This window comes from Peromyscus leucopus, chromosome 10 (assembly GCF_004664715.2).
Source record: "Peromyscus leucopus breed LL Stock chromosome 10, UCI_PerLeu_2.1, whole genome shotgun sequence".
In the NCBI taxonomy this organism is placed as follows: domain Eukaryota; kingdom Metazoa; phylum Chordata; class Mammalia; order Rodentia; family Cricetidae; genus Peromyscus; species Peromyscus leucopus.
Window position 1 is genome coordinate 74,972,660 of NC_051071.1, and position 12,032 is coordinate 74,984,691.

General features: G+C 39.7%; 1 protein-coding gene across 10 annotated transcripts in view; it reads left to right on the top strand.

The window, feature by feature from the left end:
• Window positions 1–12,032, top strand: part of Slc4a4 (solute carrier family 4 member 4) — a 427,900-nt gene that overhangs the window by 215,283 nt on the left and 200,585 nt on the right. For all 10 annotated transcript variants that reach the window (XM_028888567.2, XM_028888892.2, XM_028888700.2 and 7 more), the window contains one exon: window positions 9,501–9,636. In XM_028888567.2, coding sequence (XP_028744400.1) covers window positions 9,501–9,636 — 136 coding nt within the window. The remainder of the gene's footprint in view (window positions 1–9,500; window positions 9,637–12,032) is intronic.

Consider the following 12,032-nt stretch of genomic DNA (forward strand, 5'->3'; position numbering starts at 1 on the left):
AGGTCATATCATTGGCTCATGGGATCTTAGTGAAGTCCTTTATCAACTTAAAACTGTTTTCCTGTGCATGATACAGGTTTGTATAAAATGACTGATGTAATAATGTAATACCTGACATAGTATAACTGTTAGGTAGTCACACAACACCTGGCACAAACATATTAGTTATTGCACATTGTGTTATAATGTTTTTTGAATTATTTATTTTTGTGTGTATATGAATAATACTTTGCCTAATAGCCAGCAAGGCAAGAAGAGGCTATTGGAACTTTGGGGACTGGAATTACAGAGAGTTGTGAGCTACTCTATGGTTATTGGGAACTAAACCCAGGTCCTCTGTAAGAGCAGGTAGTTCTCCTAACCACTGAGCCAACTCTCCAACACCACCTGGTACATTTTTACTGGTAACATTTCTCTGTCATGCATTATCTTCTCATTGGTGAATTACCAAGGACAGAGATATTTATTACAAAATACTTCATAATCTTTTAGTAAGTATTATAACAAATGACATATTTTGGAGATAACAAATATGATTATGCCTTTATAGCCACATATGCTGACAGGATTTAACTTCCATGTATTGAAATGATGATGTCTGTGGTAGTTGTATCCGATTAAACATGTACAGACCTTTATCTTGTTCCCTACATAACAAAAGTGCATGTTTGCATGGACTTTTCATTGTGTTAGATATTGCAAATATTTGAGTTATGAAGAAAAACGATGGAGAGGAGGATGAGTGTGGGCTATATACAAGTACAATGCCACTTTATGAATGGGACTTGAGCACAGGTGGATTTTAGTATCTGGGAAGTAGAGAGCCTGAAACTAGTTTTCCTCTGCATCCTAAAGGGTGATTGATTGTGTTTATGTTACCAAAGTGGTGGTACATTATTTCCGGGTCCCATTTTCCATTTTGCTATGTCATCATTTTTTCAGGAAGCACTTGATTCAATAAAACACAGGGAAGCCATACACAATTACTTCTTCTGAGGAACTGGGTCAGGTCATATATTGTTTATGCTTTCATTCTTCCGTTGTCTTATGAATTTCTCCTTCTGTTCCTTCTTGCATAACTTGACTGTTCCCAAGGTAGGCTTCAACATCTGTTTGCATGAGGGATGAGCTGGGAGGATTTGCTTGGTTGAGGTGTGCACAGACCAAATGCAGCAAGGATGAAAACATGGAGGAGATGGTGTGTGCATATTGTGATGGAGACATACATGTTAGTATGCTTTGTCTGGGGACAGGGGTGCTTCCATTAGAGGAAAACTACTTTTTTATGGTGTGTTTTGTTTTATTTGGTGCTTATTCAACATTGAATGACTGCTGTATTTTCATGTTTGCAGGTAATGAAAAAGTAGACCAAGGGGAAGGAGAGATGAAATCTTACTCTCCAAAACTCTTAGATAACTTCTTTTAGAGTAGAAGGTTCATTTTGCAAATGGTTGCATTTTTATGCACTTGGATGTAGTCAAGCTCTAGTCAGCCATATTTAGTTTATTAATTCAGTGTAGAAAGTAACAACTGTGTGCACAGTTCTGTGATGACCTCTGAGGCGGGGATATAAACACAGCCTGCCATCCAGGGGGAGGGTAGACTGGCTGAGAAGTCACCTCTGCACAGCTAGGCCACACAGGGTAGGTTGTGTGCTTGTTCAGAAGAAGGACCCTGGGCACTCGTTACTGTTGGCTACTGGGCTTAGCATAAAGAAAAGTTTCCTTTTTCTGAGAATGGCTAGCGTGGGTTCTTGGAAAAGTTAGAATTCTTTTTTATTTATTTCTAAAATAATACCATATTTTTACTTTAAAAATTATCTTGCAAAGTGACAGGTTTCCATGTGGGATATCACAGACAAGCCATTTTGGTGGGATATCTTCATTTTAAAAAAATTATTTATTTTTTTAACCTTTATAATATTTCCTTTCTAATGATAATTTTTCTTGATATTTGAGAATTATTTCATAAATATGTGCGATGAAACATGACCATATTCACTCCTCATTTGTTCCCTTCAGCTTTTCCTGACTTCTCCCGACATGGCACCCTCCCAACTTCATAGCCTTTCTTTCTTTTTATAGAATCCATTGAGTCCCATTAGCACTGTCCATGTGTGTTTGGGTAGGGGCCCTCCACTGGTGCATCCGCTAGTGAATATGAAATCTGCCAGGAGAGAAGTCTGCCCGTGGCCATACATTCAAAACAGAAGGAGTCTCCCTCACTGACTGGCTGTCAGCTGCCAATAACCCCTCAGTTTGAGGTGGGTCCTGAAGAGCACCTCCCCTGCTGATGCTGGAATCTCGGCTGGCTTGGTCTTGTTCAGGGCACCACAGCCAGTGTGAGTTCTTGAGAACAATGGCCTTAGCAAGTCCAGAAGTTTACATTTCACAGAACTCCTTCTCATTAGGTGTCAATTACTCATTTTTTGTATTTTTATAAGCTGTATTTGAATACCACCCTTGAAATAAAAAAAAAACAAAACAAGACAAAACATTACACACCAACATGATCTAGACTCCAAATCTCTTACATATACAAAATCTGTCTGTACTACACAACTTAGTGATCTTGTATACAGTTAAAATTGGCCTTTGAATTCCAATTCTGACCAGTCTCCTAAATCCTTTTTGCCTCTTCTGCAAGTTTTCTGAGTCATAATGATGGTGACGTTGATAGTGTTGCTGTTGGTGGTGATGGTGATGCTGGTAATGTTTATGTTGGTGGTGTTGGTTGTGGTATTGTTGGTGATGGTAGTGGTGGGGGTGGTAGTGATAGTGGTGATGATGATGTTGGTGATAGTAGTGTTGTTGTTGTTGTTGTTGTTGGTGATGATGGTGATGGTGGTGGTGGTGCTGTGTTGAGAAGAATGGTCATTTAGGGAGGAGTACTCAATCTCTTCCTCTAAAAATTTTGACTAGTTCTGCATCTCATCATTGACTACTGCCCACTGCAAAGAAGAAGCTTCTCTGATAGAGTTGAGAGTAACCCATGCTTATAGGTATATGCATAAATATTTAGCAGACAACTTAACAACATGTCCATTTAGCCAAATAACAATACCTCCTCAGCCAGGCTTTTGACCATGATTATAGTATCATGCATGAACTTTCCTCCTCTAGAGCAGGCCTCAAATCCATTCAGCACCCAGTTGCCTCATAATAAAGTTTGAACTCTTAACTGGAAAACTACGAGAGGAGAGGAAACGTTTTCAAATGTTTCCTCTAGGAAGAAATAAAAGAACAGATCATGAAATAGTCGGACATACTCTGGAGACAGTTCTGAGTTGTTGTGGGAGACAAGGTGGACATCCATGTACATGGGACCAGTGTGGTATGAAGACAAACTGAAGTGCACCATGATTGATGGCCTCCCACGTTGTGTCTGATTGGTGCACACTGACTGCCCAGATGAACTCTAAGGCGAAGTTCAGGCTCATCACCAACGGATGTGCTGATATGCAAGTGATGCCTGCCGTGGGTACCAATGGTATGGGGGACATTCCTGTCATGTATTAGTATGCCTTCTGGTCACAGAGAGCTTAGGAGCACATGTCTCCCACTAACCCTGATAGACAGCTTGTCATTCTGCATGTAGGCTCTGGTCAGATATAAACAGAGCGATGTGGGGACCACTGGGAAATTCTGCAGTTGTTCAGGAGGCCAAAGTGATTTCTGACCAGAAGACAGAATTAGTGGAAAACTGACACTGAGAAGAAGCATCAATTTCACTTCTCCAGGATGAGCCACCGAGCTGCTTGTTAGTTTTTCTTCCCTCCTCCCTGTGAACTGCTGTTTGCTCTTCACATTCTCTTTTATGACAATGTTATTTTAGTTGTTACTTAGGATCACAATTCCTTTGGATAGAATACAGGACAGTGTTCTGACATACCTTTTGCCAGGGTCCAACAGGATGAAAGGGTTTATTATTCCCTCGTTCTCGTTTCTGATAAAGCAGGTACACTTTGTGCTCCATTCCTGAAGTTTGTTGATTCATTGAAGCAAACCATGCTTACCTTGAGCTGCTTTCTTTGCCGCTTTATGTATTTACAACTTGCCATGGCTCTTAATGCCATATCTATATGGTGGTTTTTTTGTTTGTTTGTTTGTTTGTTTTTTTACTAGTAGCATTGGCAAGTATCAGAACTAATTTTGGCCCTATAATCATCACCATTACCCCATGTTGCAAGTGAGGAATTTGAAAAACAGAGAGGTGAGTAAACATGCCTCAGGTCCCAGGGCTAAGAAGTATGAGATGTAAACACATGTAGTCTGGGTCCAGAGTCGGTACTCGTATTTCAGTTCACTGCTGTTTCCTGTTTTTATTCCTTATCCCAACATGCTAATTTATGACACAGAATTTTGGTATTTTGCTCCCCAAAGGCTTATTATCCTGGTTGTTCACAGGTCTGTATTTTAACAAATAAGTTCACCTAGACATGGCACCTAGAGACTAATGTGGGGGTTTGTGACATTTTTCCTGACATTCTGCTGAGGCCTCTGTGAATTGCTGGCTAGAAGAAATTGGTGTTGCCTACACCGGCAATGCCAGGCCAGAGAGTCGTGTTCTGTGGACAAGTGCCATACAGGAATGTGACCTTAAGTGCAGTAGACTGTCATTTACACTAAAAACAAAACAAAAACCCCATTTATTATTCTGTGCTACAAGGGAGGACAAGCCTGCCTCACATCTCTAGGAAGGTACAAAAAGTCAACCAGTTATCTAAATCTAGACTTCCCCTTCCAAATTGCTCCTTCTGCCTTTGGGATTTTGTTTGTTGTTTGTTTGGTTTTGAGATCTTGTCAAAAACAATCTTATGTAGTTCTGGCTGTCCTGTAAATCACTCTGTAGATGAGGCTGGCCTTGAACTCATAGAGATCCACCTGCCTCTGCCTCCTGAGTACTGGCATTAAAGGCATGGGCCACCACTCTTGGCTGCCTTTGGATCGTTGATGTTAAATGATGGTAACAAGTTGTGATTGCCAGTTCTAGAAGCAGCGTGCTGATTAAGACAACTAAATGTTTAGTAGTATCAGCATCCTGGTTCTCAGGAGTACTGTTCACATTCCAAGTTCTGCCCATCATTTCATTGTTTCGTGCCTTCTTGATATATAATACCTCCTCCAATTTTATGATTATAAAGGCATCATAAATATTTTACACAAAAATCGTAAGACATTTTATATCTATCTATATTTATATCTATATCTATATCTATATATATCTTCTAGAGACATTGAGAAAATTCACAGCCATTTTGTTCTAATTGTAGAAGTAAAACAAAGGCATTGTACTCTTGTCTCAATATGCATTCAATTGCCTTAATTTAATTTTCTGCAAACACTTACACTCAGCAAATATTTTTTTCTCAGTTCATGTGTGAACTTATTGATTTACTTAACAAATTAATCAGTTGCTTAGCTGATGTGTATTTCCTCTACATGCACGATGGGAACAGGGCTCTTTCTGTCAGAGTTCTGTTTAATATGTAGAGCCTGAAGCTAGACCCACTTAGAGAGCCGGCAGCACTCCGTTAACGTTGGCTGAATGAAAGCATGAATAGTAATAGATACTTCATGCTTTAGAAAAAAAGTAAATGGAAGAAAACAAGTGCTAAGAATAAACCCTGTAACATTTAACATATACTTGTTCTGTGTAAATATGCCTGTAGATAGATGTGGTGCTTGTACAATAGCTCAGTGTTGCACACCTGAATACAATGACCAGACAAGCTGGAATGAGCCCAGAGCACCCTCAGTGTCTATGGGAAAGGCTATTTTCCCCTAAAACATTTTCAGATCATTAAGATCTCTTGATATTGGCTCTTAAGGTATTGGAAAATTGGAGGGGGAAACAATATTTATTTAGTCTGTAATAATTTAAAACATCAGAAGCATCAAGAAGGTAGTGGGTTGTTCCCATTTCATAACATCTTACTAGGTTAGTGAATAATGCTTGCCTTCTCACAATGGTGTATCTTATGGGACATCAGGTCTGTTCTTTTCTCTTGGTGACCATTGCCATGCTCTCTAAGTTTGGATCAGCATCTGCTTTTTAGTTTCTTCTGCTGTTTGTAGCAAGAAATAGCCTCTTGATTTTCTTTAATTTATGGTCATTGTCTTATTACTTTCCTCACGTACGTTGATGATCTTGCCTTCGCTAAGTTCCTGTGTATATCCAGAGTTCCTCACATGGTGAGTGAAAGCATTGTCAACATTCCACTGGCCTGGATGTCTTCTATATGTTTCTTACCTTTGGTTCAGAGTCTTCTTCTGATAGCACTATCTTTTGTTTGTGTGCTCCACTTCCATCTTGGTTGGCCAGTTCCCTTTTTGGGATTATCTGTGCCAGGTGGATTTATCAGGAAGAGACATGAAGGTATCATAACCACACACTTTGATGTCTGTGTAGGCGTTGAACCATGAGTGTTGAGTGGCCAGTCCCTGATAGACGAAAGAAATACATTGGTCAGCCGATGATCAAAACTCCCATTTCTTAGTTATGCAGTGATTCACGGGTTGAAGAGCTAGTAGCCTAGTGTATACTTAATGTAAGAACATGTAGACATACTATGTTAACTGAAATGTGAACTGTGCTGTTGAGGGCATAGTGTTCCATAACGAGACTGTGGAAGCTGTAATTAATACATGCATGTTGGTATGAGCAAAGTAGAACTGCCTAAACCCTAGGCTTTTTCTTGTAACATACATTTAAAAAATTATTAAAGTAGGATCAGTTTATGCCTGTGATTGCTCTTTCATTTAATTTTATGTGGTTTACATGCCATGAGCTGGCAATCCTTACTTCATGTTTCATTCAGTGGTATTTAGTGGCAACCCCATACAAGAATACTTTACTTTCACTTCTTTGTGTGTGTGTGGGCGTATACATTTCTGAACACAGGTGCATATGTATGTGAGGGTACACTCTTTATGTGGATGTGTGTGGAGATGAGAGGCCAACATCAAGTTGCCTTCCTCAACTGCTTCTCCATCTTCTCTTTTTTTCTTTCAAGACAGGGGTTCTCCGTGTAGCCTTGGCTGTCCTAGAACTCTCTCTGTAGACCAGGCTGGCCTCAAACTCAGAGATCTGCCTGCCTTTGCCTCACGAGTGCTTGGATTAAAGGCACGTGCCATCATTGTCTGGCTCTGCTTCTCCATCCTATATTTTTCAGACTTGGTGTCTCACCAAACCTTTCTGTTGGGTAGAGAGGCTAGTCAGCAACCCCTCTCTCCAATATTTGCCCATCTTCACATACCAGCACTGGAGGTACTGATGTGTACTACCACGCCCAGCTTTTTTTTGTAGGTGTTGGAGATCCAAACTCAGTTCCTCAGGCTTATGTAGCAAGAACTTGATGTAACTCAAATTTCTGAAGGTCTTTTAATTAAAAAAAAAAACCCACAGCCAGATATTGTGGTAAATACTAAAATATCAGAGAGACAAAGGAACAAGCCACTGCCACGTCTCACCTTGTCAGTTCCACAGATCCTCTGTTTGAATGTCTCTGAGTTCTCAGCCGAAAGGCTTCAGCCCTAAGAGCCTAGACAAAAGGCCTCTAGTTCCTGTCTCCTCATGCCTTACATACCTTTCTCTGCCCAGCCATTAAAGGCATGTGTGTTTCCTAAGTACTGGGATTAAAGGTGTGTGCCGCCACTGCCTGGCTCTGTTTCTCCCCTAGACTGAATCAATCTCATGTAGTCCAAGATGGCTTTGAACTCACAGAGATCCAGATGGATCTCTGCCTCCTGAGTGCTAAGATTAAAGGTGTGTGCCACCATTTCCTGGCTTCTAAATTTAATCTAGTGGCTTGTTCTGTTCTCTGATCTTCAGGCAAATTTATTAGGGTATACAATATATCACCACAACTTGAGCCCCTGAACTGTCTCTCCAGCCTCACTTTTTTCTCCCTAATGCAGAGAAATTGAAATGCAGATTGTGAGCATGCTAAGTAAGAACTCTATAATGGAGTCACATCTCCAGCCCCTTCGACAACATAGTTTATGCCTACATGGTATTTTGTTGTATATTTATATCATGCTTTATTTAATCCATCATCTTTTCTTGATATTTAGGATTTAATTTTTTCTCAATTATAAACAATGCAATCAATTTTATATTAAAACATTTGAAATAACTTATGTTTTTAAATGAGTAATTTTAGTAGAACTTCTGGCTTATAAAAATATACTTTCAAAACATTTTCATATACTTCTAAATTTTCCTTTAGAAAGTATTTTGTGCGTGGTTCTACCAGCATGAGATCCTGGTGATGTGATTGTATGACTCCTAAATACTGGCCAATGTCATTCTTTTTCCATCATTTCCATTTTAATAGATAAAGCATGTATATTATTTAATAATTAGCTTTTGTTACTGGATTGACTATTTGTGAATTTGTTTGTAGTAATTATATTTTGGTTGGAGCTATTGTAGTCTGTCCCTCATTTCTATAGATTTCAGGTGGTAGGGTCTTACATGTTTTCCTAGGCAGTTAGACATGTACATTTCTGCATATATGAGTATATATATATATATTTCCATATATATACATACATACACATATATAGCTTTCCATACATATTTTATATATATATATATATATATATATATATATATATATATATATATATACCTGTGTATAATATATGTCAGGTTTGCTTTCACATGGATTTGCCCTTCTTGGTTTTACTCAGGCCTATGGAAGTCTACGTGAGCCTTAGTTTTGTAATGTGACCTCCAAGTGCTCCTCTTTCTTTCTCTTTAAAGAGAATAACCCACAATCTGGGTGAAATTCTAGTTAATTTTTCATTACATGATTTCAGGAGACAGGGTCAAAAGGAGCTAGTAGGCCATTCAATTATGTGCTTAAGTGTGTTAGAAAATGTTCTTCTTTTTTTTCCCTCCCTCAGGTGTACAATATTTTACTGGGGCTTGTTTTTCAAGTGCACTGAAGTGTGACTAAACATTTTTAGATACTGCCATTTTGTAAAGAAGAGATCCCATCTTGTTAAATATTCCTTCATCAGCTTTATAGTTACCCAGTCACAGGCAGCGAGGGACCTGGGAGGGCAGAGGGAGGGCAGGTGGTTGGCGTGAGGGATCTCAGGATTGGGGTGCTCGGTTGTCCCTCCCACTGCTACTGGAAGAAGTGATTGGTTCAAGCTGATTTCCGTCTCATAATTTTGGATAGGTCATAAGTGAGGAGGAGGGGAAGTCATGAGGTTGGACCTCAGCTCATCTGAGGGCTCAAGGTTCTTTCTCATAAACCACACAAGACTAGACAGCTAAAACAGGTGGAGAACTGAGATACAGATTGGCTCACAGGAGTAGAGAGAGAGGCTTTGATTTCTCTCTGGCTTGAAGCTGAAGATAAAGGATGTCCACTGACATTGTGGAAGGGAAACCCAATAATCTCGGGGAGAGAGGAAGAGCTCGAAGCTCCACTTTCCTCAGGGTCTTCCAGCCGATGTTTAACCACAGTATTTTCACTTCTGCAGTCTCCCCCGCCGCAGAACGCATCCGGTTCATCTTGGGAGAGGAAGATGACAGTCCAGCGCCTCCTCAGCTCTTCACCGAACTCGATGAGCTGCTGGCCGTGGATGGACAGGAGATGGAATGGAAGGAGACAGCGAGGTGAGCCATGGCTGACAGAATGCAGGGCTGGCCTGGGGAAGCAAGGGCAAGGCAAACGGATGAGCCTTAATGCTGAGGGGCTGATGCTGGGTTGAGAAGTGGGTAATTCTATTCCTTCTGTCCTGGTACATTAATGAGGATGCAGAGTACCTCTTGCTCACTGCTGGAGCAAATTTTATTAACCAGGGCTGTAGGACTTTGACTTTTGTTGATAAAGAAGTCAATCTCAATTTATAGGCAATTTAATGGTAAAATATAAGGGTGGTAATAAACTCTAGCACCCAAAGTCTGTGGCCAGCAAACATTTCTACACATCTCTACATGCAAACATATCTTGTGTGATCTTCTGTGACATTGCCTATTCCAAGATAGAAGGTGTACTGGCGAGACAATTGTGGTTCTAAGGTATAATTTCAAGTAAAGGCCTTGTTATCTTCTAAATTTTCACCCGAAAGCAAGTGGAAGGTTCATCTGAATTTGGAAGTTAGATATTTCAGTTTAATTCTATACTCTGTCCCATTCGTTACATGACCCTGTTTCTTAGTAGGGTGAATAAGAACACATATTATGTAGACATATAAAATATACACTATATAGATACAATCTGTGACATGTATAATCATATCACAAACATTTGTGTGGAGATGATTTGTAAATTGTTCAATACTTTGCAAGTTTCTGGGATTTTAGGAGTCAAGTCAGAGATTTTCTTTCATAGAGCTTTAGTTACATATTCTAGACTAAATCAATCTGCACCTGGAGTCTATTATAAAGCGTCCTCCCAAAGGAGGCTGCTGGAGCAAAGGCTCTTTCCCAATAGTCATTCGTTCCTTTCTTTCTTCATGGAACGAGGCTCACACTCCGTAGGTTGAGAAGTCTTAGTCTACTGTTGGCTTGGCTGTTCCTTAGTCAGCTCAACACAGTTGGTAGTCTTCCTGAGCCTCAGTTTTCTAGTCTGCCAAGCGAGGCTTTTACAGGATTCCCTCTCCTCTAGTATCATACACATTTTCTTGCTCTAAAATTTCGTTCCTAACGTGTATGTTGGTTTAGTCAGCAGTGCTTCTAACGGCTCCTTTGATTCTTCTTTTCCTGTTGAAACATTTGTTAATAGTTATCATTGACAAGAACATGGGGCTGGCTTTGTTTTTTGTTTCTTGTCAAACGTTGGCTACCCATTAATTTACATGACCCCTGGTCTCAGCAAGGTTAAGAAATGACATTTCACTGTATAGAAAACTCAGTGTTGAATGAAATGGTTACAATATTTCCATTTTTGATTTATTTTGGTCCCGGGAGGATGTCAGGTGTCATTCTGTAGCCCAGGCTGGCCTTGAACTCATAGTGATCCTCCTGCTTCAGTCTATTCAGTACTGAGATTACAGGACTGATTTATGATACTTGGTCATATGGGATTCTAAAGACCAAGATGGCCTTACTTTCTTTACTATCTTTAAAGTATGTTTTAGGCAAGTTATGTTCCATTTTGGTAATGCAATCTTAGAGGAATGACACTTCTGTAGAGGAAGAGTGTCCAGGAGAAGACTTTGGATAATTTCTCCTATTTAGGGATCATTATGATTATTTCTAATTGCATTTTGATATTGCTTTCCTTATTACATGAATTTGTTCAAAGTCAGAGATCGCCGCATACTTCTTACTATAGTATTCCCACAGCCTTGAAATACCTGGTTTGCTCATAAATATGTGTTGAATATTTGACTAGTGGAGAACCAATTGCTCTAAAAATGACTATCCCTTTTTTAGTTAACATACAAATTAATAGTGTTCATTATGACATTTCCATACTTGTATATGGTTGTATTTTAATAAGTATTTTGAACATAATAGTTATCATCTCTTTCTGCTGTTGTCCGACAGAGTCAAGGTACCCAGCACATCAATGCTCAGGAGAGGTCCTGTGCTTCACATTTCAAGCTATTTCGTCAATATGCTGATGGCATCTGCATTTATATCTCTAGGCTTCCTTCCTTATTTAATTGGCATTGAGTAATTGGAGGGATATTAGCAGTCATATCATTAATACATCGAGACCTGCTCCTCCTACAGGTTTCTCCATCTCAGTATGTAACTTCATTCTCTTGGATACTTCAGCCAGAACACCAGAGTCTTCCTCGTCTCCTACCTTACTTTTCCTTATTTTCTGATCAATTGGCAAATTTGATTTCACCCTCTGAAATACTCAGGTATTTCAGCATCTCACCACATTTCCAGTTCAATACTGCTTCAGGCCTATTTCTGGCTCTGCAAAACCCTTCAATTAGTTGGTCTTCTTATACCTGCCTTTATTTTGTTCATAAACTATCTACCCTGAGTTGCTCGAATAGCCTTCCATCTCTTTTCCTCTAGTTCAGCCTACCAGAGCCCCAGTGGCCAAT